This window comes from Dasypus novemcinctus, chromosome 21, assembly GCF_030445035.2.
Source record: "Dasypus novemcinctus isolate mDasNov1 chromosome 21, mDasNov1.1.hap2, whole genome shotgun sequence".
Lineage (NCBI taxonomy): Eukaryota > Metazoa > Chordata > Mammalia > Cingulata > Dasypodidae > Dasypus > Dasypus novemcinctus.
The window spans coordinates 63,700,090-63,724,493 of NC_080693.1; the positions used below are offsets into that span (position 1 = coordinate 63,700,090).

At 61.8% G+C, this 24,404-nt stretch overlaps 1 protein-coding gene across 2 annotated transcripts; it reads left to right on the forward strand.

Moving 5' to 3' along the window:
• Window positions 1-746: 746 nt before the first annotated feature.
• On the forward strand, window positions 747-18,925 carry ADAM11 (ADAM metallopeptidase domain 11). Of its 2 annotated transcripts, XM_058284360.1 has the most exons (27): window positions 747-926; window positions 1,403-1,578; window positions 8,985-9,061; window positions 9,249-9,315; window positions 10,279-10,364; window positions 10,452-10,527; window positions 10,915-10,981; window positions 11,048-11,115; window positions 11,464-11,538; window positions 11,630-11,701; window positions 11,872-12,038; window positions 12,497-12,581; window positions 12,686-12,776; window positions 12,910-12,961; window positions 13,463-13,562; window positions 13,643-13,714; window positions 13,824-13,916; window positions 14,190-14,270; window positions 14,708-14,758; window positions 14,868-14,931; window positions 15,120-15,219; window positions 15,405-15,524; window positions 15,629-15,797; window positions 15,886-16,000; window positions 16,076-16,166; window positions 16,519-16,536; window positions 17,017-18,925. In XM_058284360.1, the coding sequence occupies exons 1-27, from the start codon at window positions 857-859 to the stop codon at window positions 17,030-17,032; spliced, it is 2,319 nt and encodes a 772-aa protein (XP_058140343.1). In that variant the 5' UTR covers window positions 747-856; the 3' UTR covers window positions 17,033-18,925. The 2 variants fall into 2 exon arrangements, with proteins under 2 accessions (XP_058140343.1, XP_058140342.1); XM_058284359.2 differs by lacking the exon at window positions 17,017-18,925 and having other exon boundaries at window positions 825-926; window positions 16,519-16,695.
• Window positions 18,926-24,404: the final 5,479 nt, after the last annotated feature.

Here is a 24,404-nt window from a genome sequence, read left to right on the forward strand (position 1 = left end):
TTTCCTAGGTAGTTTATATAGAATCAAGGGGAAGGACTGGGGTGCCTCGTATGAGGGACTCAGAAGCCCTGACGGGAAGGCCAGCCCCTCTTGCTGGCTCTGGTGACAGCAATCCCCGAAGCCTTCCTAGAGGCAGCTTTGGCTCACAGAGGGGACGAGGGAGACCAGGAAGTGACCGCTCCGCCGCAAATGGGCAAGCGATCCTGGAGGCCGTGGTCGCGGCGCGGGGCCGGCCGTTCACCCGGCGAGCCCCTGACCCTCGGCCCGCGACCCGCCGCGGCCCGTCCCCCTCCCCAGCCCCGGCAGCCCGGGCGCCTCCGCGGCGGGCACGACGCCCCAGGGGCGAAGCGGGGCGGACAGCCACGCCCCCGCACCTCGAGCGCTGGGCTCCCCAAGGGCGTCGCCGGGTCAGCCCGGGGCCTCCCTGCGCCCCGCTTCCCTCTCCCTACAAGTCTTCGGGTCCTCGAAGATCCCCAAAACAGGGGCAGTCGGGGAGGGGGCCGCGAGAGCGGCACAGCGACGCGCCCCCGCCCCGCACCTGTCGGGAAGGCGGGCCCCGGGGCGGCGCCTCTTTTGTCCTCCCGCGGCGGCGGCCGGGGGCCTGCGGGGCCGGGGCGCCGCGGGGGGCGGGGGGCGGGCCCTGCGCTCACGTGCTCGCCGCTCCGCTCTTAACCCGGCCGGTGCGCGCCGCGGGGATGGCTGCGGCCGGAGCGCGCTGAGCCCCCGCGCCCTGCCCCGGCGGCCCCGCACGCCGCGACCCCGCGCGGGCTCGGCGCCCCCCGCCCCTCCTGCCGCCCTGCGCCGCCGCCGCCGCTCGCAGCCGCAGCCCCCGGCGCCGGAGGAGCATGAGCGAGCCATGAGGCGGCCGCGGCGCTGGGCGTTCGCGGCTCCGCTGCTGCTGCTGCTGCCGCTGCTCCCCCCGCCCGGTGAGTGCCCCCCGCCCGGGCCGCCCCTTCCCCGGCGCCCGCTCCCTGCCCCCGCCCCGGGGTTTGCGGCGCTTTCTGCTGCGGCCACGTTTTCCTGCAGTGCTCCGGGTGACAGCCGGTCCAGAGCACGGGGGTGGGGGGGATGGGGTACGGGAGCGGGGGAAGGCGAGTGCGTCCACCCACCTGTCCCCATTTGGCCGGCGCCACCGCGGCCATCCCCCTGCCGCCAGCCCGCAGACTCTGCAGGTCTCTGCGGGGTTTTTTTTTTTGGGGGGGGGGGGGCAGTCGTGACAGTTGGACAGGAGGAAAGCTCCTGGCCCCCTCCCCACTGGGCTCTTCCCTCAGCAGGGCAGCCAGACACCGTCCCCCCAGGTCCCCCTAGAGCTCTAAGGGCCACACCAGGGTGGGGAACGGGGTGGACAAGTCTTCTGCCCCGAGGGGGGCATCTGCCTGCAGCTGTGGCCTTGTGTCCCCAGGTCTTGGGGCCCGGGGCCCTGCCGGAGCTCTGCGCTGGAGGAGCTCACCCCAGGTGGGGGGCCTGGAAGCCCCCGAGGTCACCGAACCCAGCCGCCTGGTGGGGGAGAGTTCCGGGGGAGAGGTCCGCAAGCAGCAGCTGGACACCAGGGTCCGCCAGGAGCCCCCCGGGGGCCCGGTGAGCAGGGCTGGGTGGTGGGGTCACCGGGTAGCTGGAGTCTGGGTGCCTCCTCTGAAGCCAGCTCCTGCAGCTTCCCCTCTGTTCAGTAGGCTATCAGGTGGGTGCTGGAGCCCAGGAGGGGAGCATTGGGCCTGCCGGGCTCCAGGCCCCCCTCCCGCCGCTGTGGGGATCCCCTGTTCTCAGAGTTCAGGGCCCAGGGGAAGTGCCCCCAGTGCCTTCCAGCTGAAGCGAGTGCTTCTGCTCAAAGGTGGGGCTGGGGTGGGGCAGTGGTAGGCAGACAGAAGCGGCTCTGCCCAGCTGGGGAGCAGGGCTCCTGGGTTCCCACTGCAGCTGCCCCCAGGGCTTTCTTGGAATAGCTTAGTTGCTTGCTCCTGCCTCAGTTTCCCACTGTGCTCAGGCTTTCACTTCCCCTTCCTGCCCGCCCTGAGGGTGGAGCTCCAGAAAAATAGTTTGAGGGCCTGAGCGCAGCCACAAATGCCATCTCTACCTGCCCCCTGTCCCCTTCCGCTGCCTCCCTCCTGCCTCCCAGAGGAAGGTTAGGCATGAAGGAGATTAATTGCAATTAATAATTAATTAATATCATGTGAATAATAATCACCCAGATGGAATATTCATTCACCCGGCCTCGGCTCTCCAGGAGCTCCAAGCTGAAAGTTAGCCAGGCCGACAGGGGCGGCGGAGGGCTGGGCGGCGGAGGCCTGGCAGGAACAGGAGGTGTAGCGGAGCCCCTCAGAGGAGGGCTGCCACAGCAGTCTGGGAAGTTTTGGCAGCTGGGAGTGGTGGGAGGTAAATGGGGATGGGCAGAGGGAGGAAGGAGGGAAACGGAGGCTAACATTACGGACATCTGTCAGACTGGCATCTGGCCCTGCCTAATGTACTTGGTTAAAAGCTCTTAAGTGGGGGGAGCGGAGGGGGATGTGGGCGGCTGGGGCGGGGTGCTTGTGAAATGGAATGGAGCAGGAAGGGCGCATGCATAATAGATGGGCCCGGGCTCTGGACAGTGGGGGCGGCTAATGGTCCTGAGCTGGCGGGCAGCAGCTGGTGGGGGGTGGAGGCTCCCTCGGAGCTGGCTGGGCGGTAGGATGGGATGTCCCGGCTGCGGGCTGGCCCTTAGTCTGGCTTTCCTCCCGAGTGTCACTCCCCACCTGTGCACTGTGCACCCCGGGGTGGCATAGCTGGGAAATGTCGGCCCAGTCTGGCCGCGGGGACTCCTGCCTTGTGCTTTAGGGGATAGGGTGATGCCAGAGATGAAGGAAAACATGGGGGCTGGGGAGGGATAAAAAGTGGGATTGCTGAGGAGAAAGGGGGTCTATGTGTGTGCTTTTTCTGGGGGTAGGGGGGCCCGGGATCTGGTGGTGCCTGGGACATGGGGGAGATGGGAGTGTGTGCAGCTGGACTGGGCGGAAGGTGTGCAGAGCAGGGCAGGTGTCCTCGGGTGCTGTCCCCAGGGGAGCGGGCAGAGCACTGCGTACACCTGAGGGAGTGTCTGAGAGCGTGGGGTGGCGTGGAGGGTTCTGTGGGGGTGTGGGGCCGTGGTCATCTTCTGTTGGTGGGGGACTCTCCCAAGGATCTTACCACGGCCTCCTGGGGGCCTTATCTGTGCCTCAGTTTCCCTGAGGGAGAATATCTGCCCCAGTGGGGAGGGAGAAGGGTTGCCAAGACTGTGGACTTCTCTGGGCAGGCACTTTGCTGAGTTCATATGCACCTCACATCCTTTAATTCTCACAACTCTATAAGGGTGGTAGTTTCCATCTCCCACATTTTGCCTGTAAGCAAACTGAGGCTCAGAGAGGTTAAGTAATTTGTCAAAGGCAATCAGCCCTTAAGCAGTGGAGCTGGGAGTCTCTTCCTCTAGACCAGGGCACTTGTCACTATACGGCTCTGCCTCCAGGGGCTCCCTAGATTCTGGCACAGGGAGTGCCCCCCCACCCCTCCTAGAGCGAAGGAAGATGGAAGAGGTCAGGGGAGACAAAAGGGCATCCCCAGTATTTGCCTGACCAGGAGACATCCCATCCCCTGCCCTCGACTCCTCCCCAGGGCTGGCAGCGCTTCTGGCAGTGGAAGCGGAGGGTCTGATGGTGGAGGCAGAGCAGCCCTGAGACCCGCACAGCGCTGCTCAGGTTCTGTCCTAAATTACTGCACCAGGTTGGGACTTCAGGGGAGCTGTGTGTTGGGTCACCAGCAAGATCACCATCTGCTGCGGGTCAGGTGGCGAGTTGGGGAGCCTTGCTGGCTGCTGGGCCCTCGGGCCCACCTGCCCTGACCTTGGGCTGGTCCCTGCTGCTTCGTCCTGTGAGCCCTGGCTTCTGATTCCTGAAGTTGGGCTAATGACAAATTAGTCTCAGCCCCGCCCACTGCCAGGAGGGAGCGATGGGAAAGGGCTCTGTGCACTGAGGACCCTGGCCGGGTGGGGGGAGGGGGCAGTCAGGACAGGGGGAGAGGGAGGGTGGCCAGGAAGGAACTAGAAGCTGGAAAAAGCTCGTGAGGCTGCCTGTATTCGGAGGGGACACCTTTTCCTAAGTCACACAAGCTGTAGTGTGGGTTGTGCCTGCCCCTGGGGAAACTCTGACTCCTTGGGAACCAAGAGGGGCCAAGCTGTGGGGAAGTGGCTCCCAGGCCGCGGAAACAGATGCTCCGTCACTCAGCGAGCCGCCCAGGCCAGCCTTTACTGGAAACACCACCCTCGGAGCCCTCATGAGGGTGTGCTGCAGTGTCTGTGCTTTCTTGCTGCAGAGGGGTGGGGGGCAGTGGGGCAGGCTCAGCCCCCAGCCTTGTGAGATGGGGGCCATGGGCAGGGAGCCACAGGCCTGTGTCCACTAGGGCCAACACGTGGGTCCGTGCAGCCAGTCTCTGTTCTATGCCGGGGTCAGGGACAGGAGGGGTTACTGTGAGGGGGCTGGTGACTGGGAGCCCCGGCCAGGATTTGTGGGCCCAGCCGAGAGGGCTGGGCACTGAGCCCTGCTCAGAGGTGGGGCAGGAGAAGAGTTCACCCAGGAGGCTGAATTCCAGCTGAAAGGCTCCCAGATGTGGCTTGGGGCGGGACAGCATGACCGTGTGGCCCGGGCAGGTGGCTGGGGCTTCCAGAACCCCACGTTCTCCATCCACAAGCTGGGGATAAAATAGCCCAGGCCTCTGGGGCTGCCGTGAGGACTAGACGCGATGGAGTCTGGTAGGTGCCCAGCCTGGGATCGCAGGAGCAGATGTGCAACATCTGTGCGGCCTCCCCTCCCTCCTGAGCGTCAGAGCGCCGTGCTGGGAAGCAGCTGCCGGCAGCAGGGCTGGGTGTACCTGTCAGGCTCTTCCCAGGGTTGAGGGCCTCTCCCATGTCCCCCTCCTGGCCACTTCAAGGGACCCAGCTGCCCAGTCTACCCCCCCAGGGACTGATGTCGCTGCAGAGAGGTGATGCTGTCTTCAAAAATTTAGGTAAATCCCATCATCAAAAGTTTGTCCACCTGTTCTCATTGTCTGGGAATCCCAGTGCCCTTTTGATAAATGGGACATCAGCGTGTCCTTGGGGTCGAGGCAGGTGGGGTTGGCTGGTAGGGTGGGGGGATTCCTGCCAGCCAGGACACACTCCCAGGTGGGGCCCCTGCCTCTGGCTTCTCCCCCATCTGCCAGCCCAGGTGGTGGCACCTCTGTGCAAGAGGGGATTCCAAAGAGAGAGATGTCTTCAGGTGAGACACCTCACTGACAAATCACTCCACGTCACCCAGATCTGCAGCATAAAGCCACCTTCTGGCACAAGAGGTAGTGACCTGAGAGGATCTTTTACCTGGGTGCTCCAAGTCCTATGCATCTGGTGCATTCACACATCCTTCATTTATTACAGCTATCCTTTATGAGAGTTCCACGTTGAAAAGAGCTTCCATTTAATCCATACAACAGCTCTATGTTACCAGGGGGGAAACTGAAGCTCAGACAGGTTGAACAGCTTCCACAGGACTTGTTTTTTTTTTTTTAAGATTTATTTTTTATTTATTTCTCTCCCCTTCACCTGCCCCCAGTTTTCTGCTCTGTGTCCATTCGCTATGTGTTCTTCTGTGACCGCTTCTATCCTTATCAGAGGCATGGGACTCTGTGTTTCTTTTTGTTGCGTCTTGCAGTGTCAGCTTCTGTGTGTGCGGCACCATTCCTGGGCAGGCTGCACTTTCTTTTGCACTGGGTGGCTCTCCTTACGGGGCACACTCCTTGTGCATGGGGCTCCCCTATGTGGGGGACACCCCTACATGGCACGGCACTCCTTGCGCACGTCAGCACTGCACATGGGCCAACTCCACATGAGTCAAGGAGGCCCGGGGTTTGAACCGTGGACCTCCCATGTGGTAGACGGATGCTCTAACCACTGGGCCAAGTCCGCTTCCCAAGGACTTTTGGCACCATTCCATTCAGCGTGAGTGACTGGGGGGCCCAGTGGGAGTGGGGAGCAGGTGGGCTCAGGCCCGGGGGTGACCTGCAGGAACACCGAATCTGTGATAACAAATCTGCGTGGAGAACTGTGGGCTGGCAGGCGCAGCGGTACAGGATGCTGTGTGGTTTGTCAGGTGCAGCTTTGTGGGGGTGGCGTGGGGAGGAGGGGGAGGTCTGGGTAGAGGGGTTCGGGGTGACTGGAGGTTGTGGGTGCTGGTTCTCAAATGCCAGTGGCTGTGCGTTAGGGTTCTCTGGCGTTTGGGAATCCTCACCAACCCCGGGGTTGTGCTTCTGGAAGGAGAGCCGAGCCTGGGCATCTGCATTTGTAACATAGCTCGGGGGATTCTCAGGCTTCAGGGGAAAGGACCTTTGCGTCCTCCCCGCACCCTGCATCGAGTCGGAAACACGGGGTACAGGGGAAGTACAATTCCTCCCCTGCAGGGGGTAGAGGGCGGACACGTGACAGGCAGGCCTTGGGAGGGGGGCGCACCCCTGCTGGCAGCCACAGAGTGAGACTTGGCCCCACCTTGACCCTGTGCCAGTCACCTCCAAGTGTTGTCCCTGAGCCTCGTTTGTAAAATGAGGACCAGACAGCCTGGGTGCGTTGAGATCAAATGAGCCGGAGCACGTGAGGTCCCTAGCAGCTGGGGAAGCAGGAGGCACGGCGGGCACCGGGTCGCGGCCTCAGGACTGAAGCAGCCCCGAGGGAGGGACGAGGGGAGGAGGTCAGGTGTCGGCTCAGGAGAGCGGTTTGGCTTTGAGGCGACATTGCCTGACTCTTGGCCGGGAGGTCTTGGGCCTCGGTGCCAGCAGGAGCCACCCCCCCAGGGGCCCGAGGGGGGGCTTTTAGTGGTTTCTTCCCAGCGCCCCCTGCCCAGGCCTGCCTGCTCTCGGGCCCGGCCCCCAGCCCCGGCAGCTGCCCTGGTAGTGCCTGCAGGTTCTCACCTGCCTGGGCCCTGTGTCCTGCTGGGGAGGGGGGCAGCCCCCCTCACAGTCCCGCCTCACCAGTTAGGGAAGGGGGTGAGGCCTCAGCAGTCTGCTGGGGGTTGGGGGGCAGCGAGGCCCCTGGGGTGTCCAGCGCTGCTCCCATCAGTCGGGACTTCCCGCACAGTGAGGGGCAGGCCAGGTGGGCTAGCTCAGTGACTTCTGGGGGGGCCAGCACGACCCTGCCAGAACCCCGCAGGCCCAGGGCGAGTGCCCACCGCTGCTGCCCACCTCATGGCCTCGTGCCTGGCGTCGGCCTCTTTCAGTGGGGAAGCCGGGGGCTCAGAGAAGTTGCCAGATCAACCCTGAGCCTGCCCAGCCTGAGAAGGTGGAATCCGGGCAAGGGGCCTGGAGGACCTGCTCCTCTGGGTGGCCAAGTGAGGGCTGGGGGAGGGGCCGGGGACAGTCCTGAGGAAGGAGGGAGGCGAGAGAGCCGGGGCTCAGGACGGAGCCTGGGGCCTCGGTCAGCCTGGGATGGGGTGCATCAGTGTCCTGGGGGCTCAGATGTCCGCCTCTCCAGGCTCTGACCCATCACCCCCAATCGTCCCCTCTCCCAGGCCCTCTCCTGGACACTGGGCCCATCTCCATCTTACCTCACCTTTGGGGTGAGAAGGCCCTGGAAGTGATTCCCTAGGTTGGAACCCCAGCTACCCCACTTCTTAGCTGTGTGACCTTGGGCAAGTTAGCCTGTCTTTTGCCTCGGTTTCCCCATCTGACAGTAACATCTACCCCCAATGGTGACTGCAAGGATCAAATATGATAATCCTTGTTAAGTGCTTAGAACAGCTCCTGGCGGATAAGAAGTGCTCAGTAAAGATTAGTCATAATTAGGCGGTCGGCGAAGAAGCCAGCGGGGCAGCATCTACTGGATTTCGTGGCATCTGGGCTCCCCTCTCCTGCCTGCAGTCTACTCACACCCGCTCAAAGGAAAGGCTGTGAGCGAAAGCCCGCACCTGCAAGGCCGAGGGGGGTGGCCCAGTCTAAAGGTGTGGCCTGCTGAGTGTCTGGACTTGGTGGCCTGGGGATGGGAAGATCCCAGCCTTCCCCGGACTTGGAGATCTTTTGTGAGCCCCGAGGCCGTACCTCCAGCATGGGCTGCGGCCACCGCAGCCTCCAGCCTTTGCTAGGGCATGTGGCTGAGAACCCAAGGCCCACCACCCCTCAGCCCACTGCCCTGCCCCTTCTCCTCTTGGGGTCACTTTCGCCCCAGGCACGCTGGCTGCAGGCTCCAAGGTCTCCACCCCCCGTGGTAGGTGCCTGGGCACCCAGGCCTGGGAGGGCAGCCGTCCTGCTCGGGCCTGGTACGTTGCCATGACAACCCGGAACCTCCCAGCCCCACTGCCTAGGCCCCTCTGAAAAATTTATCAGGAAAACTTCCGTGTTTAAAAATTAACCATGGGGTTGAAATATTAAAGATGAGCTGCTTTGGGCGAGGCAGAGGGCAATGGATTTGGGGGTAGAGGAGCCAAGTTCTTTCCTCTTGCAGCTTCCGGGGCCCCAGCCATCAATTCCTCCCCATCCACCCCGTCTGCAGAGTTGGAGGTGTCTGATGTTGAGGCTGGGCAGGGAGGGGGATGGAAAAGGAGGGGCCTGCTCCAGCAGGGCCTGGGGGTCACCCCGTCTCCCCTTCGTCCCTGCCCTGGGTCCCTTCTCCCTACCCATGATACTCCTGGTAGCCTTCCCGTGATTCCTCCTGAGGAATCAGAGCAGGACCCGGCCTGGGGGCTGCGGGCAGGCCGAGCCACCTCTCCCCACCCCCTGCTGCCAGGGTCTGGCCCCAGGAGGGGCCCACCCAGGCAGGCTCCCCGCGTCCCGGCTGTGGGCAGAGGGGCCAGCTCGGGCCCAGCCCTCCTGCCCCCGCGGGGCAAGGACGGGGTCTTGGAGGACGACGAGCTTGTGCAGAGCGTCCCGTCCCCAGGACTACCCCCCTTTCCTGGGGCGCTCCCCGATTCCCACCTCCAGTTTCCCCAAGTTGAATACCCCCCTGCCCTTCCCCCCACCACTGCCCCCAGCCTGTCCATCTGGCCCAGGTGAGTTTCGTCATCCCAGCCTTCAGTGAAAACTTCACCCTGGACTTGGAGCTGAACCAGTGAGTGTGGCCTTGAGCCTGGGGGGAAGGGACAGCGGGCCCGGTGGGCAAAGCCTGGCCTGGCCTGGGCCAGTCGGTGGGGGGCTTGCCTAGAGGGTGGGCTGGGGGCTGGGCTGGGGTAGGGGTGGGGCCTGGATCCCGACTCACCAGTGACCCCCCTCCCTCCTGCCCGCCCCGGCTGTCCCAGTCACCTCCTGTCCTCGCACTACGTGGAGCGCCATTTCAGCCGGGAGGGCACCACGCAGCATAGCACCGTGAGTGCCTTCGGAAGGGGACAGGGGAGGGGAACAGAGGGCCGGGTCCTCCACAGGGGCTGGTGGAGGTGGGGTCAGGATGGGCACGGTCGCTCAGGGACCCCCATGCCCTGCCCACCTCAGGGATCGGCAGTCGGGTGGGCAGGTTGAGTGATGGGGGCACCCCCCAAGCGCCCCTCGCCCAGCTCCAGAGGTCTGACTCCCAGCCTCCCTGCCTTCTCTGGCCCACCAGGACCCTCCCTGCCCCATGCCTGTCTGGGAGGGGGCAGTTAGGGACATTCCCCCTTGTGCCCAGCACCAAGACCCCAGAAATTCCCTGCTGCTGGGATGCCAGGCTTCCAGCCTGGATGCCCAGGGCTGAGCAGAGACGAGTGTCTATAAATACCCTCCCCTCCCCCAGCCCGTTCTGGAACTGGAGCACAAGTAATTCTGTCGGCAGCGGAGCGGGGAGGGGTCTGCTCTGTTCCCTCCGATACGGGAGCCCGGCTAGGAGGACACCCGCCTCGCACGCTTCCTCAGCCACAGACCATGTGTCTGGAGGGGGCACTGGCCAACTGTGACCACACTGTGTGAAGTTGGGTGTGTGTTTTGGGGATCAGGCTGTGGCTTTCAGCTGATTAAATGAGTGCTTAGAACAGCATCTGGCACATAGTAGGAGCTACACAAAGAGTCTGTGCTCCCCCTTCCCTCCAGCAAACGGTTAAGAACCACAGATCTACCTCATTTCGTAGGCGAGGTGAAGGGGCCCAGAGAGGGGTAGGCACTTGCCTAGGGTCACACAGTGGGAACACAACCAGAGTGGAGCCAGGCTCCGGCTCCCCAAGTGTACCCAGAGGTGACAGCGACTTGAACACATGGCAGCTTCAGTGGCCCCCACGAAGCTTTCTGCAGCCCCTCACTCATCCTCCCGCCCTCACCCCTGGGGTGGGGGTGCGTGCTGATCACTCTTCTGCGGCTCCCCAGGGGGCTGGAGACCACTGCTACTACCAGGGGAAGCTCCGGGGCAACCCGCTCTCTTTTGCCGCCCTCTCCAGCTGCCAAGGGCTGCAGTGAGTACGGGGAGCGGGTGGGCGGCGCGGCGAGGCCTCCAGCCCTGGCCGCGGCGACGGTGGAGAGCTGCGTCTCTCTCTCTGCAGTGGGGTCTTTTCGGACGGGAACTTCACTTACATCGTGGAGCCCCGAGAGGTGGCCGGGCCACGGGAAGCCCCTCTGGTAAGCCCTGCTCAGCCCCGTGCGGTCCCTTCTGATGGCCCTGCCGTGCTCGTCCAGTGGCCATCACCTTCTCCCTCCTCCTCCCTCGGTAACTTCAGCCTCACTGCCCTCCTCAGTGACCCCAGCTCTGGTTCCCTTCCCATGTGCCCCCAGCTCCAGTGTCCCCTCTGTCCCCCAGGCTCCAGTGTCCTTTGCCCCCATCTCTTAGGGCACCCCCAGGTCCCGACCCCGGAATCTGAGCAGCTGGGAGATCAGATCCGACATGGGAGCTCTGGCCAGTTCTGGGTCAGCCCGGGGTGGGGCGAGGGGGAGGGCTGGAGCTGTGTCCACGACTGGGCCCAGAGCTGCCTGGCCAGCCCCCCAAGAACTGATTCCCCCTCATTGCAGGGACCCCTTCCCCACCTCATTTACCGGACCCCTCTTCTCCCAGCCCCCCTCGGATGCAGGGAGCCAGGTAAGGGAGGGAAACGGGGCTGGGGAGGGAGCCGCCGTGCCCCCCTCACCTGACCCCTGCCCACAGGCTGCCTGTTTGCTGTTCCTGCTCATTCTGCTCCCCCGACCCGGCCGAGGCTGAGAAGGAAAAGGCAGGTACGGGGGCCCACACGGACTGCAGACTGCGGAGAGCTCGGGTGTGACCCAGAGTCAGAGGCACTCCCACCCGTGGCGGGAAAGGGAGGGCTCAGACCAATTTGGCTGGGGGCCAAGGAACCACGCCTGGGGAGAGCACCCCATTCTCCGAGGCGGGTGTCCACTGCGCCGTCACTGTGGGCCCCCCGAGGCAGCCTGCCTCCACAGCAAGGCTGGGGTTAAGGGGACCCTCTGCTAGTGGGGGCTGCCGCGGTCCCTGCCCAGAGGCCAGCCACCCGAGTCAGTCCATGGTTGGCTAGGAGGCCGGGCATGGAGGGGACTGATTCCGAGTGCCCGCCCACCCCCCAGGTCCGCCGGGGCCACCCAACGGTGCACAGCGAGACCAAGTACGTGGAGCTGATTGTGATCAACGACCACCAGCTGGTGAGTTCCCAGGCTGGGGGAGAGGGTCGCAGCGGGAGGGAGGGGCCGGGAAGGAGCCTGGCCCTCCTCCTCCCACCCGTCTCCCTCCCAGTTTGAGCAGATGCGACAGTCGGTGGTCCTCACCAGCAACTTTGCCAAGTCTGTGGTGAACCTGGCAGACGTGGTGAGCAATGCCCACTCCCGCCCACCGCACATGCATCCCCGGGGCTGAGCGCGGGGGCACTGTCAGCCTCTGCCCCCCACTTCCCTTGGGACAGACCACGGCCCTCTTGAGGCCTGTCCCCCACACCCACCTTCCAGCCCCCTCCCCATCCTTTTCCCCTCTGAGCCTAGATGTACAAGGAGCAGCTCAACACCCGCATCGTACTGGTCGCCATGGAAACGTGGGCAGATGGAGACAAGATCCAGGTGCAGGATGACCTCCTGGAGACCCTGGCCCGGCTCATGGTCTACCGGCGGGAGGGCCTGCCCGAGCCCAGCGATGCCACCCACCTGTTCTCGTGAGTCCCTCTGCTGGCGCCCCCCTCCTGCAGCCACTTCCCCGGGGCTTCTAGGCACCCACCCCCGCCAGGTGCTCTCCTGAGGGTCTGAGGACTGGGCCCACCTTACACCTGCTGCCCACCTTCCCTTCCCCTTCCTTCCCTCTTTCCCCCTTTCAAACCATCCCAGCATCTCCTAGGGCCTCAGTGACCTGCGGGGAGGAAAAAACCATCGGATTTGACCTAAGGACATGAGGGATTATCTAACGGGAACCTCTTATTGCATTTATGGGCATATGAACCCAAAGAGGGGAAGGGGCTTAGGGGCTTGGCCAAGGCCACACAAGCCGACTCGGAGGGGAACACTTACCTCCCAGGAAGGGCCACCTGTGGGGGAGGCTCCCCCCGTCTCCTGCTCACAGCCCAGGGGAGCCGTCCTGGGGAGGGCAGAGCTTCTCCTGACAACCCCTCCCTTCCAGGGGCAGGACATTCCAGAGCACCAGCAGCGGGGCTGCCTACGTGGGGGGCGTCTGCTCGCTGGCCCGGGGTGGGGGCGTGAACGAGGTGAGCAGTGTGGGGGCACAGCCGGGTGGGGGGTTGGAGGGCACGAGCCCTGTGCCTAAGGGAGCCATGTCGACAACTTTGTGCTCCGGCTTCCTCACCCCCAGTACGGCAACGTGGGGGCCATGGCCGTGACCCTGGCCCAGACACTGGGGCAGAACCTGGGCATGATGTGGAACAAACACCGGAGCTCGGCAGGTACCCTCCCTCAGGGAGCCCACAGCCCCGTCGCTGGCCCCGCCCGGCACCCAGCGTCTCTAAAGGGAAGAGGGGGTCCGGGGAGGGGACAGGTGCTCTCCCCTCCTTCACGTCCCCCTGGCTCACCCCTCAGGGGACTGCAAGTGTCCGGACATCTGGCTGGGTTGCATCATGGAGGACACTGGGTGAGTTCTTGGGGACAGATGGGAGCAGGGTCTTGGGTGAGGGGAGCGCCTCAACGAGCACTGGATGGGACTCTGGACCGGGCTGTCTCAAGAGACCCAACTCTCGGGACCCCTCCGGGTTCCAAGAAGCCTAGTTTTCGGCAGACTCTGCCCAGAGCCCTTGACTCCCCTGCTGGCCAGACTGTAGTGCACGCTGTCGCCACTGGGCGCCGCCACAGGCTCGTTTGGAGGCACCACCCCCCTCCGTGGCCCTCCAAACTCCGACTCCCCGGGTGCGTGAGGCTGGGAGGGGGGGACAGGAGCGACGCCCCCCACCAGCTCCCGCTTGACGGGCTGGCAGGTGGATTCTCGTGCAGTCCCGGGACAGATCCACAGCCTCCTCGCCAAGGTGACAGGACCCCGGTGCACCCCCTCCCCAATCTTAAGAGACGAGGGGTCGGACCGGGGAAGGGAGACTGGCGGGCCGGGCCGCAGCGACACCGTCCCCTCGCCGCTTCCCAGGTTCTACCTGCCCCGCAAGTTCTCGCGCTGCAGCATCGACGAGTACAACCAGTTTCTGCAGGAGGGCGGCGGGAGCTGCCTCTTCAACAAGCCGCTTAAAGTACCAGCCCCGGGCGGGGGACCTGGAGCGGGGCTTGGGGAGGGTGGCGGCCAGACACCCGACACGCTTCCCCTCTCCAGCTCCTGGACCCCCCTGAGTGCGGGAACGGCTTCGTGGAGGCGGGGGAGGAGTGCGACTGCGGCTCGGTGCAGGTGCGCGACCCGAGCCGGCGTCAGGCGCGGGGCAGGGACCCGGGGATGGGCCCGGGCGGGGAGGAGGAGGACTCGCCCGCCTCCCGCCCCTTCTCCCCGCGTCTCTCAGGAGTGCAGCCGCGCGGGTGGAAACTGCTGCAAGAAATGCACCCTGACTCACGACGCCATGTGCAGCGACGGACTCTGCTGTCGTCGCTGCAAGGTGCGGGGAACGCGCCGCTGGGTGGGGTCGGAGGCGGGGCCGGGGGAAAGGAGGGGCGGGGCTTAGGGCCGAGGCGCCTCGGAGGAGCAGCAGCTCTGGGGGGGCGGGGCCTAAGGGAGCCAATGGAGCTGGGGGGGCGGGGCGCGCGGCCTCCTCGGGCCCTCTGGAGGCGGGGCTGCGGGGGCGGGGCCGAAGGAGGAGGGGGCGGGGCGAGGGGCTGGCGGGCGGGGGCGGGGCCTCCTGCCTGAGCCCGGGGACGCCTCCCTCCCGTAGTACGAGCCGCGGGGTGTATCCTGTCGAGAGGCCGTGAACGAGTGCGACATCGCGGAGACCTGCACCGGGGACTCGAGCCAGGTCCGCCCGGGCCGACCGCCCTGAGGAGACAGGAGACCCGTATCCCTATCGCTAGGCTGTGCCGGGACCCGTGGCCGGCCTCACCCCGCGATCAGCCTGTCTCCTCACCGTTCAACTAGTCTTTATACTTAGTCGGGCCGGTGCGCCCGGCGCCTGGCGCGGTGCCTGGAGAATGCGGGCGGTCGGAGTGGATAATGATACCAGTTACCATTTCCTAAGTCCCGACTCGGTGCCAGGCATTTAGGCCTCCTGCCCGCTGTGGTAGGTGCGGGAAACTGAGGGAGGCTCTGAGAGGCGACCCGACATGCAGATCCGGGTGGTCTGAGTTCAAGGCCAAACCTGGGGGCATTGGGGAACCCTTCCCTCCTCCCTGAGACAGGCCTGAGTCGGCTCTCACTCTGGGCTTGCTCTGCTCAGTCCAGCCCCTCTCTCTGCAGTGTCCCCCTAACCTACACAAGCTGGACGGCTACTACTGTGACCATGAGCAGGTATGGTGGGGTGTGGGACGCTCCCCCTCGGCGCCAGCCTCTGGTTATTGTCTTGTCCCCATTCTGACTACTTAGTGTTTCCATCCATTGTCCCCTCTTTGTCCCTCAGGGTCGCTGCTATGGAGGTCGCTGCAAAACCCGGGACCGGCAGTGCCAAGCCCTCTGGGGCCATGGTGAGTCTGACCGAGGTGGACGAGGGGGCTCTGGAGGATGCAGAACCCAGAGGCCGGGGGTTCTGACTGAATATGCGTCCCCCGCCCCAGTGTGTGGCTCCCCCAGAGTCTCAGGGGCAAGGCCAGAGGGTTGGAGGTGCAGGCCTCGGGCTGTGGGGTGTGTGGGGTGACGCCTCATCTTCCTTCAGCGGCTGCTGATCGCTTCTGCTACGAGAAGCTGAACGTGGAGGGGACTGAGCGTGGGAACTGTGGGCGCAAGGGGTCAGGCTGGGTCCAGTGCAATAAGCAGTGAGTAGCCAAGGCTCTAACTCGGGCATGGGAGGGAATTCAAGAGACCAGGCAGCAGGGTCTCCAAGGAGGAACCTCTGATACCAGGTGGGAGAGCATGGGAAAAAATCAGGTGGTGGGGGTGAGGGCAGGTTAGAATTCAGCAGTTGGACCTGAGGTCCGAGGTCTCCACCCTGCCCCAACAGGGACGTGCTCTGTGGCTTCCTCCTCTGTGTCAACATCTCTGGGGCCCCTCGACTTGGGGACCTGGGGGGAGACATCAGCAGCGTCACCTTCTATCACCAGGGCAAGGAGCTGGACTGCAGGTGCTGGCTGGGACCATGGCCGGAGGAGGGAGGTTGCAGTTACAATGTAGGGAGGGGGAGAGGGGAGAGGGCAGACGCTGAGACTGGCTGTGCCCTCTCCCCAGGGGAGGCCACGTGCAGCTGGCCGATGGCTCGGACCTGAGCTACGTGGAGGACGGCACGGCCTGTGGGCCCAACATGCTGTGTCTGGACCATCGCTGCTTGCCAGCCTCTGCCTTCAACTTCAGCGCCTGCCCCGGCAGCGGGGAGCGCCGGGTCTGCTCCCACCACGGGGTGGGTGCCTGCAGGCTGGGCGTGGCGGGGGAGGCTGGCGGGAGGAGACAGGGAGCTGCTCACCTCTAGTCACCCCACCCACTTCCAGGTCTGCAGCAATGAAGGGAAGTGCATCTGCCAGCCAGACTGGACAGGCAAAGACTGCAGCATCCACAACCCCCTGCCTACGCCCCCGCCCACAGGGGAGACAGAGAGATATAAGGGTGAGGCCGGGCCAGGCACTGTCTTTCCCACTTTCTGTCCCTGTTCCTGCCACTGAGCTCTGCCCTCCTCCCCAGGTCCCAGCGGCACCAACATCATCATCGGCTCCATTGCCGGGGCAGTCCTGGTTGCGGCCATCGTCTTGGGCGGCACGGGCTGGGGATTTAAGTAAGAGCCTCGCGCCCCCCCTGCTCCCTCCATGGTTACCAGGGCCCCCGACTATCAGAGCAGAGAGGGCCTCTCTCAGGTTGGGGTCCTAGAGCTGGCCCACCCCCTTCAGTGTGTGTGAAGGGGGAACCTGACTCTCCCAGGGCCGCACGGTGAGTTAGTGGCGGTCAGGATTCGAACTCGGGACCCATTTTTGGTAGGTCTCCTCAGTCTCTCTTCTTGGCCCTCCCAGTAGCGCCCAGGCTGCAGGCACCCTGCTCCGCTGCAGGGCCCTCCCTGAGACGAAGGGAGGGTCATAAACAGCCCCTTTCCCTGTCTCTCTCTCTGCCTCTCTTCTCCTTGGCTCCTGAAGAAACATCCGCCGAGGAAGGTACGACCCGACCCAGCAGGGGGCGGTGTGACGCCGGCCACGTCATCCTCCCGCTGTCTTTGTCTCCTCCATCTCATTGGTCACCTCGCATTCTGTTGTTGGGGAGCTGGGAGCGGATTCCCCCAGCCCTGCCGGCAGCCCTGCGACTGCAGGGGTGGGAGACGCCCGCTCGGGGAAGCGGCCCCCGCCCGCCCCGGCGTGCCCTGGCCCCTTGCTCTTGCCCACCCGTCCTCTCCGTCCTTGGCCTATTTTCTCCCGACCCTCCTCTGGCCAGCCCGCCCCTGGCCCCTGCAGCCCCCCGTCACCAGGGAAGGGGGCCTACGTCTGCGTCCATCTGTTTTGTCTTCCATGTCTGCTGTGTGACCTCCTGCAGACCCCCTCCCCGGCCAGCCTGTGACGTGCCTCCTCCAGGGCCCAGCGCTGACTGACTCTCCCCCGGGCCGTGCCTCATATCCCCCCTGATGCCCCGTCTCCTTCCAGGTCTGGAGGGGCCTAAGTGCCAGCCCCTCCCTCCCAGCCTGGCCCCCGCCGTCTGGGCCCTGAACCACGAGGCGGCCCCGCCCAGCTACAGAATGAGGCGCCATGCCAATGTCTTCCGAGTCCGAGCCCTTCGACTCCTGGCCCCCCCGGGAGTTTGGAAGGCTGTGGCCCTGCCCTTCACACCGCCAGGGTGGCCCAGGCCTGGAGGGCACTTCCCTCCCGGCCCCCCACCCCACCTCAGGCGGCTTTGGCCCTGCACCGCACTCTCCCTGTGTGAATGTAGCTTCTGTCACAGACTGCCCCAGCTCAGGTGGGGGCCTGGAGGGACGCCCCGGGAGGGCAGGCGGCCACCACGGGCATGGCCTCGGGAGGCCCTCCTCAAAACCAGGCAGCTGGGACCGAGGGGCAGGGGGCTGACACCGGCTTTTTTTTTTTTTTTTAACTGAATCTTAAATGACGAATGTAGCCCAGGGGGTCAGGGCAGCTGTGGGGATGTTTCCACGTGTGCTGAAGGGCCTGGGAGAACTGAGCCGTGGGGCGACCACCCGGGAAATCCTCTCCCTGAACACAGACGTCCTCAGGCCTGGCAGGGGCCCGGCCGCTGGCCCCCTCTGCCCCAGTTTGGAGAGAAGTATGAGTGCTGAATTCAAACCAAAGCTGCCTGTTCGGTGCCCTTGGCCTGGGTTATGGGCACCGCGACCACGTATCCCAGACTCCCAATTTCAAAACAACTGTCTTGCCGTCCCTGCCAGGGTCCATGCATTTGAAGGTTTAGAAAACAGTCCCTGAAACAAAACGGTACCTTCCCCCTTGCAAGAAGGGTGATTCTGGGGCTGACTCAGGGTTTAGGTGCCCCCGGGCGTGGCCCAGAGGTCCCAGGCTGGGCCATCTCCCCAGGGAGGACGCCCCCAGGTAGAGGGGGCCTGAGGCGGCCCACGGCCTGCAGGGGTGCTCGGGAAGTGACCTGCAGGAGGTGAGAGGGCAGGTCTCGTGGATGATGAGCCTCAGCTTCTGGAAATGCCCTCACAGCCCTGTGGAACCCTGCTGGCTGCCGGCCCCGCCGCAGGGCCGGGTGGCACGTTTACAGATGCTTCCCCTCTCGTGCCGCTGACTCCCTGCTGCGGCTGACCCACCCTGAGAGGCGGGGCCATCCTCCCGGCACACACCGGGGACAGTGGAGCCCCGGCTCCCGGCAGCCGGACGCCAGCGGCAGGGGCGAGGTGGGGCGAGCTCCCTCACGGATGAAAGCCACAAATGGATGGAGCCCTTTCCCCGGGGATCCCCCACTCAACCTCAGGAGGTTCTGACGCCCCCACTCCTCCCCAGGGCCTTGCAACTAACTGCCTGTTTCAGTTCCCCTATTCGCACCACCCCTCGGGCAAACTGGGGATTGGGTCCCACTGACACCCTTTTGGGAGGCTGGATGGCATCTGACTACAGTGGGGTCCTCAGTACTGACTCCAGCTGGCACTGCCCAAGCGAGGGGCTTGGGGGTGCCCCTTGGCCAGTCCTGCTCCATGAGTCCCACGAGCTGGGTGGGAACGGGAGGGTAGGGGTTGGGTGTACACTACTGCTGCAGTGCCCTGCTGGTGCACACGACACAGGTGGTGGTGCATCCGGGCACAAGCATTTGGAGCCACCTCTCTGTACAGGTGTGAATAGCTCTGCACAGCCAGGGGTGGGCATGGGGACCGTGAGGCTCTCTGCGACCAGCCTGCCCGGGCTCCCAGCTGTCTGCCTCTTCCTGCCCCACCCTGGCAGCGCCCAGGGAGGAGGGGCGGCTGCATGGGCCTGGGCCCTCTCCATCCAGCATCCTGTAAATATGTCGTCTGGGGCTGCGGGAGGGGAGGCAGGGACATGAGCATCAATTAAAGATCACATCCTGGGGCTTCCGCGGAGCTCACACCAACCTTGTGTCTCTGGATGACAGTACTGTGACGGGGTCCCCTTCCTGTCGCTTCTAGCCCTGGAGGGAGCATGAAGGAGGGGAGTGAACACCCAGTACAGGGCGGGGGGAGGCGGGGAGGAAGGGGTATAGCTTTCCAGTCCCGGTGAGGAACTTGTCACTGACTGGGCGGAGGGCCTCCCGCTTCCTTGGCTTGCCCAACACAGCCCGTTGTGCCCCCACTTCTGGCTTCAGAGGGCAAAGCAGAATGTTGCAATTTTTTTTTAAAGAGGCAAAACAGGTGAGGCATTTTACTAAGAGGTGGGAGACCCAACAACCCCTTCCTAGTTAGAGCTAGAGAAGCCTCTCCTCACCTCCCAAGGGATTCCAGAAAGCTGGAAAACATGCTCACCTCTCTGGCCCCAGGACCACAGGCTTAGAGGCTGGCAAAGGATTTCCCACCTCTGCTCCCTCCTGCCGTGACCATGACTGACAGGGCCGGAAGGGACCAAGCAGGGTCAGGGCTGAGAACTCCCCTAGGCTGCTTGATGAGTCTGAGCCAGGAATCTATTATTACTCCCATCTTCCTCTCCCGAAGCTTTGGGCTGGAGATATTCACAGCCTGGGGAGAATGAGGGATGGACGGATTATGGAGCCCACTGGGTCTGTGAGGCAAAGAACAGATGAGGGTAGGGGTGGAGCGCTGAAGGAACGAGGGTAGGGAGGAGTTAATGGGAGCAGGGAACAGCAGTCCAGGCAGGGGCTGGCGAGAAGGAGGAGCAGCAGGAAGCTGCAGGACCAGCATCTCCAGAGGAGGGGCCAGGGGCCACCTCAGGGACTCTGGTGCAGAAAAAGCAGGACGCAGGGTCATGCCCAACTTAGATCCCTGCCCTGAAGCTGTTGTGGCATCTCAACCCCGCAGGACACCTGGCAACGTCTAACCACCGTCTCCCCACAGCAGCCAGCCGGCCTCTTCCCATTCCGTTTCCAGGGCGAGGAAGCCCAGCAAGCTCATTCTCAAAGCCATAGTCATGAACTGAAGTCCAGCTTGCCTTGCTTTCCTTGCTCTGGGCTCAACAGCCCTATTTCTAACTTGCCTCACGGCTGCTGCCTCTCAACTCTTCCATCCTGCTAGTTAACCTTTTCTCAGTTCCTAGTGCCCGTGCAGTCATGAGGTTCAAATTTGCTCTCGAGTTGTACGGCTGACCCTTCCAGTAGTGGAAAGTGTGGCTTCCGGCAGAAAAATGGCAGAGACATAGGGAAAGGGTACAAGCGAGGCGCAGCATTCGTGGCCCTTGCAGCTCAGTGCACTGTCGGCCTCCCACCCTGCCTCTAGCCTCAAGCTGGACCCTGGTGCTCCAGATTTCACTCATCTGGTGCCCAGAAGTGCAGGATTCTTTGGGGGCAGAGTGGATACTGGATGTCTATAGGAATGCCAGGGAGGCAGCCCCGGCCCTCTGCCCAGTGTTTTGCCTGCTTGGTGATGCCAACATGCCTCCCAGCAGGAAATCCTTTTTAGGCTTGAGTGGAACATCCAATCTGGCCAAAACAGATCACCTGAAAAACACTCACTTTGGCTTCAGAACATGTTACAGGAGGTTCTGGCAGAGCAGTTCCTAAAGTGCTGAATGGAACCAGGAATTTAAAAATTGCTGCAAAGTCCACTTCCTACAAGGAATTCCCAGGTGTATGTTTTTTCAAAAGCAGAAAATTATTTTTAAAGATCATCTCCCCCCAAAAACACAAAACATTACCCCAGACTCTCTGAGTCACGCTCCTCAAATCAGGGTTTACTGGGCCAGGTGGATTTCTGGGTGGGGCATGGGTGCAGATTCGGATTCCCAATTTTGTTTGTTCAGGCTAATGTATGGTGCCCTCACAGGTGGAAGGTGGCCAGGATGGAGAGCTGGGGTCACTAAGTTCACCCTGCACCTAGCAGGCACTCAAAGTCTACTTGCTGAGTGGAAGGAAGGATTATACATTTATATGGCTCACCCCAGGTCTGACCAGTGCTGTACAACAGAAAAGGATGTGGGCAACAATTGCAAGCTACATCAGTCTTTCAGTTTTCTAGGAGCACCCATTGAAAAAGTAAAAAGAAGCAGGTAAAGTTCACCTTAATAATATAGTTTATTTAATCCAATATATCCAAAATCTCATTTCAAGATGAAATCAATACAAAGTGATTATTACTTTTTTCCCTACAAAGGGGTTGAAATCAGAGGTATATTTTGCATTTCCGGCACATCTCAGTTTGGACAGCCACATGGCAAGTGCTCAAGGCCACATGCAACCAGGGGTTGCCATATTGGATAGCGCAGGTCTGGACAATAACTGATGCTATTAAGTAGCAATATTTAAACCCAGGAAGCTTTGAAATCAGGCAAGGAGGGCAGAGAGGAAACATTCATCTACAGCAGGAGAGATTTCCATCAGCAGCTTCTGTGTATGGTCAGTCCTTTCTGGAAGGCAGGTTTTAAGGATTTTAGAGTCTTAGATTTGCCCAACCCTGAAAGGGGCTGAGGCCCGGGGGAGTGTGCGGTAGGTAAAACCCGATTTCTATCGACCTTTTCAGAAAACCAGCGGGAGACAGCAGCAGCCCTGGCCCTGAGGCTTGGCACTGAGGAAGTCTCTTGCTGCCAAGAGGACTTTGCGGGCAAGGGCTGTCAGTAGCAGCTGAGCTTCAACTTTTGGCCTTTGAGGATAGAAATTCCTGGAAAAGTAGCTCATCCTGTGAGAAGCCACAGATATCTTCAGGGGAGTGAGACCTGCACAGCACCATCACACGGGGACCTGAGGACCCCCAGTCAAATCCACAAAACTCCCAGCCTGCATCTCTCTAGCTCTAGCTCACCCAGATGCCGCTGAACTGCACTCGGGGCTACCGGTGAAACCAAAGGCGGCCGGAAAGAAATGCCGGTCGCTGATGTGACTCACCCTTTGCTTATTACGCCTCTTAAGAGGCCGAAGATATTACAACCCAGAGACCATTCCAGGCGACACCTGAAGAGCGCACTGGAGGCCCTTGCCGTGGCGCAGCAGTCCTCACCCAGCCATCCCCTGAGCTGCTCTAAGAGTTGCCGGGGCCCTGAAGCCATGGATAATGTCTTCCAAGCAGAGGGTTAGGTGGCAGCCTTCCACTGGGTCATACTCTGCCTTCCAAGTCAGCTCTTAGGCCACTGGCTGCCAAGAATGCTGAAAGAACATCCCTTGTGTGAGGGAATTTTAGGGTCTCTAGGAATATGCAGAGTTAAAAGGGGCCCCTGAGAGACTCCCACAGGCTATTTCGATGGTTCGTGTGACACAAGTCAAGGCCCAGCCTGACCCACCTGTCGGCCAAGGGACCCTTCGCAGGGTTTATCACACTCACTGGCTCCGGGTTGCCTGGGGTCAGGCGCTCGGTCCCCGCTCCTACTGCCTTCTCAGGCAGTGCTCAGCTGGGCTCTGAAGTGTTAAGTGCTGCTCCCCTCACACCCCACCCGACCCCTCACGCACAGTCCTGGCCTTCGGCCACCTGAACCTCTGCCCACTTGGCAGCCTAGAGGCTTCCTGACAAGTGCCTGACCAGCCGCCAATCTCTATCCTCCCAAGAGCCGTCTGCTTCTCTCTGGCAGCTGTAGTGCCCACTTAGTTCAAAAATAAACTCGCTGTCTGCCAGAGGCTGTCTGCCTTTCCTCCAGCCTGACCCAAGGAACTTCTTCCACGTTGAGCCTGATCCTGGCTGCCTTAGAAATTAAGGTGCCACCACCATCCACTTCAGGACCCACCACGTGGAAAATGGTCCAGCAACTCCACCGAGGGCAGACCACAGAAGTTTGTCCTCTGACCTGAGGATCATTCCTGGGTTGAGGATTTAAGGAAGGAATGGGTGGTGGGAGGCAAGGTTGTTCTTTGGGGGAAGAGACTCCCAAGATTGCTCAGGTTGATGCCATTACAAAACCCGAGTCCCCAGTCTCACACGGGAGCCCCCAACCTCACATGGGCACCCCCAGCAATGGCATAGTCACACCTGCATTCTCCTGAGTGGTTCGATATCCTCTTCTCCACTTAATCTCACATCCTTTGCTCTCTTCAAAACTCACTCCTCGCACATAACCTCTCACCTCCTGCTGCACCCCAAATCAGAAAACCTCCTCTCAAGGTCCTGCCAGCACCCACTTGCATTCCTATCATTACGCTCAGGCTCCTGCCCCCAAAGACACCCTTTACTTGGAATTTCAGAGCCCCCACCTCCTTAGAACATCATGCTGCTATTTGCCGATCCTCTCCCTCCAACATCTACTTCTCCTGTCCTTAAAACAAATGAACAAAAAAACTAGAAACATCACCACCAAACCTCCACCCCCTGGCCACTAGCCCCTACACCGTCAGTCACACTTGATAGACTTGCCTGAGCCCACTGGCACACTTCCTCACCATCCAACCACTCCTTGGAGCAAACATAGAGGGCTGCCAACTCCAAATCCACCTCCTCCTCCATCCCATCTTTTGGAGCACCCTCCTGGTCATGCCCTCTCCAACCCCCCACTAGAGCTATGGCATACCTGACTCTGTCCCAACTTGCCTGCCTAGCTCAGATTTTGCCCATCTTCCCCTCTAGGCACCAACCCAGAATCATCTGTTCCTTGAAGATTCTCACCCTTGGACCTTCTCCCATTTATGACCTCACCTGCACTTTGACTAATTTCTCCTCACCCTTTAGTCTCAATTCATCTGTCACTTGCTCCAGAAAGCCAGCCAGGGCTAGGTGCTCACAGAGCACTCAGCTCCCCGCACTGTGACAGCCTGTCTTGACCCTGAGACCGTCAGCTCTGTGAGGACTGCCTTGTCTGTATTATATATTCTCAGCATGTAATCTGGTGCAGGGAACCTGAAGGATGTTGAATGAATGTGTGCAGAATGGACAAAGCAGAGCCAGCCAAAGATTAAAGCAGGCTGGGTGGTGTGTGTTGGACTAGGAGAAAAAGAGGAAACAAAATGGGACCTGAAAATCCAGACTGGCTCACAACTGTTCAGTTTAACTCGAGTTTAATCTAGAATTTTAATAATCTTTGGGGTATGGGAAGCAAAGCATGTGCTCACTGTGGAAATGCACCCCCAACCACGATTCCCTCAGCAGCTCAGATTCCAGCCATCGAGCACTGGCTGTGGGCTGGCAGTGGCATAGCATCTCAGAAAAGCTCACAATCACCCTATGTGGCAAGAGCTATTGCTATCCCTACTTTACAGATAATGAAACCCAGGCTTAGAAGGTGCATGTCCCTGAGCTCACTTTTCATTACTTGGAATGCTCACCTGGCATTGCTACTTTATTTAAAGGCCCCATTTTTTGCAACTCTGTACAAGGTACTGCAAGTCATGTCATGCTTTAAGTCTCTTCACATCTTCCTCAGGACCTCTACATAGGCTCACCCCAAGGCAGGGGTTCTTAACCTTTGTTCTTGCATGGACTCCTTTGCCAGTCCGGTGAAAGCCACAGAGCCCTTGCTAAATCCACACTCCA

Excerpts from the sequence above, each read along its gene's own strand:
- ADAM11 (XM_058284359.2), top strand. The coding sequence starts at position 857 with ATGAGGCGGCCGCGGCGCTGGGCGTTCGCGGCTCCGCTGCTGCTGCTG. Across the intron at positions 15,220-15,404 it reads TGGGTCCAGTGCAATAAGCA|GGACGTGCTCTGTGGCTTCC; the intron begins GTGAGTAGCCAA and ends CTGCCCCAACAG. Across the intron at positions 15,525-15,628 it reads GGCAAGGAGCTGGACTGCAG|GGGAGGCCACGTGCAGCTGG; the intron begins GTGCTGGCTGGG and ends CCCTCTCCCCAG.